The sequence below is a fragment of the Micromesistius poutassou genome (genome assembly GCF_964030765.1).
Source record: "Micromesistius poutassou genome assembly, chromosome: 11".
NCBI lineage: Eukaryota > Metazoa > Chordata > Actinopteri > Gadiformes > Gadidae > Micromesistius > Micromesistius poutassou.
Genome location: NC_140281.1, coordinates 2668558 through 2675391, shown reverse-complemented (window position 1 = coordinate 2675391; position 6834 = coordinate 2668558). Strand labels below are relative to the sequence as shown.

At 48.2% G+C, this 6834-nt stretch overlaps 1 protein-coding gene across 1 annotated transcript; it reads right to left on the bottom strand.

The window, feature by feature from the left end:
* Window positions 1-817: 817 nt before the first annotated feature.
* LOC311355897 (uncharacterized protein) lies at window positions 818-6218 on the bottom strand. Its single transcript, XM_084475712.1, has 3 exons — window positions 5000-6218; window positions 3359-4588; window positions 818-2901 (listed from the first exon to the last, which is right to left on the bottom strand). Exons 1-3 carry the CDS (start codon window positions 6102-6104, stop codon window positions 1172-1174), a joined length of 4065 nt encoding a protein of 1354 aa, XP_084331838.1. The 5' UTR covers window positions 6105-6218; the 3' UTR covers window positions 818-1171.
* Window positions 6219-6834: the final 616 nt, after the last annotated feature.

The following is a 6834-nucleotide window of genomic DNA, read 5'->3' as shown; positions in this document are numbered from 1 at the left end:
GCAGAACTGGCTCTGTGAAACCGAAAAACCAGAGTTTCCCTCATCTCGGGGTTAACTAACTCTGAGTTTTCACTAAACCTGCTTTCTGAAACGGGCCCCAGGTAACCTACCATTGCTCCATGGTCCAGTTGTGATTCTTATGTTCCTCACTGCGCTTTTGGCGGTCGACATAAGCCAACGTCAGCACTGTGACCAGTCTGCAGCTATGCAGCTCCATATGCAGGCCTAGGCGGCATATGGACCTGTCACCGGTGGTCCCTCGTTGGACCACTTTTGGGACTAACAACTGCCTACTGGGAACACCCCACCAGACCTTCCTTTTGGAGCTGCTCTGATGCGGTTGTCTAGTAGCCGTCACAATTTGACCCTTGTCAAAGTCACTCAGATGCTTACCCTTGACTATTTTTCTTGCCGAAGAACTGACTGCTTACCTACTGCCAAAGTAGTAGTAGTAGTAGCAGCAGTGGCATCCCTATCTGCAGCTGTGCCGTCAAGGACGTTTCTCTGCTCTCACACAGGAGTGTGACCACAGTTTGGGGCAAACTACAGCGCTTCAACCTTTGATACAAATGTTACCGTTTATTACAATAAACTATGTTTATTCTGAGTTTCGTTTGTCAATACAATTCAAATAATTTCCACGAGAGAGAGACACAGAGAGACAAACATCATTCTTCTTTTTGACCAATCTTGGTCCTTTTTTTCATTGAATGATGAATGAAGGTCATTCTGGGTAGAGACATGTAGTGTTAAGAATAATTTTATATTTGATAAAATCTAATACATCACACATGGAAATATTAATAAACCCATAAAAAGATGGAAAACTGAAAAGTACAACAAGGCACCACATTTAAGTCCAATAACAATGGGAATTCTGGTCAGCCATTAAAAACTATAGGACTAACACTATGTTTCATGTTAAACTATGTCTAAAACAATACTTTTATAAAACACTGTCAAAAATGGAGGGCCTGTGAACTCCAACAAGGGCACCAGGCACACAATACAGAAATAGGAAGTTGATACAACCATCTACTTTCATTCAATTGATGCATCTTTAAAGTGTCAATGTCCATGAATTTCACATAGAAATCCAGCAGGTAGAATCAAAAATGTTTCTTAGCATGCCCCCGGAACCGCAACAAAGACCATGGCAAATTAGAAGCTTCTAGAATGCAGTACCTTTCAATCCCTTAATGCGATGCGCCTCTAGAGTGTGCTGTGGCAAACAGAGGAGCTGGACGGAGCAGGGCTTTAGGAAGCCTGGCATATTTCCGTCCAGCATGTTGACTCTTTCTGGGGCTTCAGACGTAGAGCCTGTTTCCTGTCTCTCTGGTCCAGCGTGTCTCTCTTCACTGCTGGCTTCCACTCCAACCGGGTACTCTTTACTGGTTTCACCGTCATTCACTTGTAGTGTGTTTGTCTGTCTGCCTTGTTTTTCCGTCAGTGTGCAAGTGCGTTCGGCCAGTTTGTCAGTCTGTCTGTCTGGGGTGTCCGTCTGTCCTACTGGTTGGTCTATCCGTCTGGCCAATGTGTCCGGGGTGTCTGTCTGCCTGCCTGGTGTGTCTGTCTTTCTGCTCGTGGTCTCTGTCTGTTTGCGTGTGTCTGTCTGGCCGGCTGTTGTGTCCATCTGTCCTCCCGGTGTATCTGTTGAGTTTTGCAGTGCAGTTTTGCAGTGCCGGCTCCGTGTGTGAGAGCGTGAAGCCGCACTCGTTCTGACACATGTCCAGGATTTCTCCAGCGGTGCCGGAACCTTCCGGGGTCTGCCCTGAACCTGGACCTCTCCGAACACAGGCGTGGGAGCGTCCGTTTCGCCACTGGCTCCATACTCAGTTTTACTCTTTGGCCCACTCTTTTTTACTTTGCGTTTCCCCGCCGCCCTTTCTGCTGGGATTTCAGCAAGTCCGGGGGAACTAGCTTTCCTCTTTCGACCTTGCTTGCGCATTTGCAATGTCTGTGTGGTCTGGACTTCGGCAGAGTTCATTGACTCAGAGTCTGTGCTAAGCGTCAAGAGGTTTTCGTCAGAGCTCCACCTCAGTAGGTGAACAAACGGCTCCGGGCTGCTACTATTGTCGTCGTTGCTTTCTGGTTGGTCCCCGTGCAGGTGCTTCTCGTGTTCGTGTTTCACAAGATCTTCCTCCATGAGGAAACACTCTAAACACTCAAGACAGAAGAAGTCTTTTCTCTGCTCCGGATGGTTTCTCTGGCTTCTCCTGGTGAGAACTGAGGTAGCGCTGCCGACCACAGTGTTTGCATCCTCCATGTCATTGAGCGCCATGACACCATTGACCTTCTTCTTGACATCATTAGCTGCCTCATTGACATCATTGAGTTCAGAGACGTCATCGGCCTCTGTGATGTCTTTGAACTCCCCCTTGAAATCATTGACCTCCGTGATCGGGTTGACCTCCATGATGTTGTTGGCCTCTTCAACAATGCTGTCAATGCCAATGTCGTAACCAGCCTGCTTAAAATAAGTAGAAGCCTTGCTAGCTTCCTTGAAACCAATGGCAGAAGCGTTTGCAATGTTAGAAACATTAGCCTCTCCGGGGCTAGCGGTGCGGTCAATGTTGTCATGACCTCCGGAATCAGCAGGAGCATCGCTAGCTTGCTTAGAATCAGTCAGAGATTTGGTAGCTTCCTGGATCACAACAGAAGCGTTGACGTCTGCTGCCGTGGGGGGAGTAGAAGCGCCACCGACCGCCATGGCGACCTTTTTTGAGGATTGGCGGAGCACGCGGCCACCACTGAACGGATGCTCCAGCCTCGTATGATTCTGAAAGGATCCAACCTCTGTGTAGATAATGCTGCATAACTCACACTTGTAGCGCCCTGCCTGGACTCTTAAGTGGTTCTGCAGCCGTTGCTTGTCCTTCATGGGCGGTCCCGTCGTCACTCCTGCAGAGAGAACACACAGAATGAGACACACACAGAGAGAATATGAGAACATATGCTTAACATGATGTGACACCCAACACACTAATACAATGAAGGGGGAACAGTTACATTCACTGTTTACTTATTTGCACTTAACCATTGCAGGAATATGTCTCAGTAAGTCATCGAGTTAAATCTATGGTAAAATACATTTTGCAATACATTTTCAATGCCTTACAAATCCAAACCAAAAGGGACTACTAGTACTACGTCGGTGTCCATCCGAAGTTGGTGAATTGAATGGGACAAAAGCATCTTTTTGGAAAACAAATGCAGCTGGTTGTATTCAAAAACACATTTAGGTTCAATCAACCAAAAACGCAATCACATTAAACTTATACCAATGACATCACCACATACATGCAAAATCGACTACACCGCCAATAATACATGATTCATCATTCCAAACCAAACTCACCAGTGATCTCCTCATTTCCTCGGCTCTCCTCCTCGACCTCCTCCTCCTCTGCTAGCTGCGGACTAAGAGGAGCTATGAGTCCAGGAGGACAGCCAAGATCCACCGCCTCGTCCAGGCCCTTGCCCTCGGCATCATTGACCCCTTCAACGCCGTTGTCCTCCACGTTGGGGTTGACCTCCATGATGGGGTTAACCTCTGGGATGGGGTTGACCTCCATGATGGGGTTAACCTCTGGGATGGGGTTGACCTCCATGATGACATTTTGCTCCATGGCGTCGTGGACGTCCCCAGCACTTAAGTCCCTACTTGATGCTAAATCAGTTGGAAAACTGGAAACTGGTTCATGACCCGCAACGTCATTAGCAATGTGAGCCACGGTAGTCTCTCCAATGGTCGCAGTGCTGTCAATGTCAACGTTATCGTGACAAGCTTGCTTAGAATCAGGAGCATCGCAAACCTCTGTTGAACCAACCGCAGCAGCATTTGCAATGTTGGCCACAGAACCCACAACGTCATTAGCAATGTGAGCCACGGTAGTCTCTCCAATGGTCGCAGTGCTGTCAATGTCAACGTTGTCGTGACAAGCTTGCTTAGAATCAGTAGGAACATCGCAAACCTCTGTTGAACCAACCGCAGCAGCGTTTGCAATGTTGGCCCCAGAACCCACAACGTCATTAGCAATGTGAGCCACGGTAGTCTCTCCAATGGTCGCAGTGCTGTCAATGTCAACGTTGTCGTGACAAGCTTGCTTAGAATCAGTAGGAACATCGCAAACCTCTGTTGAACCAACCGCAGAAGCGTTTGCAATGTTGGCCCCAGAAGCTTCCCTAACCCGAGAAGCGTTAATGTCCACGTCAATGTTGTCGTTGCCAGCCAGCTTAGAATCATCAGGAGCATTGCTAGCTTTCCTCAAATCGGTCAGAGCTTTGTTGGCTCCCTGGAAAGCAACAGAAGCGTTTACGTCTGCTGCCGTGGGGGGACGAGAAGCGCCATTGAGCTTTTTGGAAGATTTCCGGGGCATGCGGCCGCCACTGGGTTCTCGGGTCACCAACGGATGCTTGCGTTTCATGTGACTTTGGAGGTTTCCCATCTGTGCGTAGGCACAGCTGCATAGCTCACACCTGTAGGGCCTCTCTCCCGTGTGGACCCTGAAGTGGATCTGCAGCCGCTGCTTGGTCTTCATGTCCTTGTGACACACCGAACACTCATAGGGCGGTGCCGTCTTCACTCCTGGTGAGAGAACACACACACACACACAGACACAGGGAGACAGAGAGACAATGTGCTTAGAAATATGTGATACTCTTACAGATCCGACGGATGATACGACATTGGAGTAGGAGAACAATGCCCAAGAACGTACCCCAAAAAATATATAAATGAATTGAAGTTATGATGATGAAGGAAATAATTTAACATTAACTGTTTTTCTTTCCATTCAATAATTTCAGTATTATGTCTCAGTAGTATGTCGAGTTATATCTATGTAAAATGCATTGTGCAGTACATTTTAAATTGCCTTACGAATCCGAACCAGACAGAGTACTACACTTTGGTCTTTAACAGAAGTTTTTTGTGGAAATAATGGAGCCGGTTGTATTTAGAAACACATTTAAATGCATGACTTCAAAATAAACTCACCCGTGACAACCTCCTTCGCTTGGCTCTCCTCCTCGACCTCCTCTTCCTCTGCTAGCCGTGGACTAAGAGGAGCTATGAGGCCAGGAGGAGGGGTGAGATCCTCCACCTCCTCCTGGGCAAGGCTGCTGATCCTGGGAGGAGAGGATAACAGGGGGGGGGGAGGTGCTTGGAGGCCAAGAGAGGTGCAGGGTTGGGGGCTCTGCGTCGGGGGCCCAGGGCTTTGCAGGCCAGTCCTGGGTTGGGGCAGGGTACTCATTGGTTGCGGCAGGATATTCTTGGGTCGTGTCAGGGTAGTATGGAGGGTTGGAAGAGAAGTGGCTGGGAGGAACGTGGACGAGGAGTGGGGGCGGGGCGACACCGAGGGGCTGGAGGAGGCAGAGGAGGAAGAGGAGGAGATGAGGATGGGAGTGGTGGATCGGACTGGGTCGACTGGGGGCTGTTGGGCTTCCTGATTGTTCACCAGTTCATTTAGCGACGACGTGGGCCATTGCGACACACCTGTCCCGACAGGGGTCCTGGCAGAGGTGTTCCATCCAGGTGGGGACAGGGATGAGTTGGAAGACGGTCTGGGGTCCATCAGAACGGCTGGCGGGCACCCGGCCATGTGGTACCCAGCCGTGGGGCACCCGACAGTGCCGTACCACGCCGTGCTGTGCCCAGCTGTGGGGTGCCCAGCTGCGGGGTGCCCGACCAGACTGCGGCCGGCCGAGGCATCAGCCGAGATGTGGCCCTTGTCTCTGGTCTTTAACAGAACCATCGTCGCAGGCAGCAGATTCACTTGGACAGCAGCATCTCTGCTCTCCACTGACTTAGCTTCTCTTCCTTCACTAGGCAAGAAGAGTTGGAAAGGAGGAGGAAGTGTTGCCATGGCCATGTGGTTGCCACAGAAATGACACTGTATGGTAAGCTTGTCATTATTCTCCACGACATACGCCTCTGGTTTTGATATTTCTTCAAGATGTGGAAAAGATGATTCTTCATGCAGTGCTTTCTCCAGGACTGACCTGCGCTGCTTTAAATACAATGCGGTTAGTTCCTCTCCGGCTAAACAATTTTCGGGAGGCGAATTAAAACCAAGGGACCTCAAATTACGTTTTAAAGACATGTTTCCAAAAAATAAAGAAAATAATCACATGCACGTGATTATTTTGTATGTCTTTGATGGACGTGAATCTTCTGACGCTTCAACCCCTTTAGGACGACGAAAAAGTTGTGGATGTTCCTGGGAGATCATTCAGTGACCAGGACTCTGGCATATGGACCTTCTCGTTTCTTTCGCTCTATGATGAAAAGAGAAAAATAACCAGGCTAAACCAGTCTGCAACAATAGTCATTGAATCCATCCGACTAGAGTGATTGAAGGACTCTCCAGTAAGTCACTCTCGAGTCATAGCTAAGTCACACTCTTTCCATGGGGCTTTAAGCCTTGTTGTTTTTTTTTAACAATCTGGCTAAACTGTTACAACATGTACAATTCCACCGATCAAAGTCAAGCTGCCGAGCATGTATAATGACATGATATCGATATTACCTGATGTATCTAATCCTCCGGTGGGTTTCATGAGGTCGAAATATGCGAAAGGCTATGTTATTTGACCAATGTGTATGTGTTAGGCGGGTGAAAGAGAACAGTATAAAACATTTAACGGAGCAGGAGGCGAACACACACTTCCGGTCTCTGAACCGTGCATTTCACAATAAAGGTCGAATACCATCAGAAATGAGCATCAACATAATGGACCACTTTCCAATGATAATCTTTTAATTATTTCGAGTTTTTTACAGTAATGTAATCATCTAATAATGCAAGCGTATTATTCGTACTTGAAGCCATT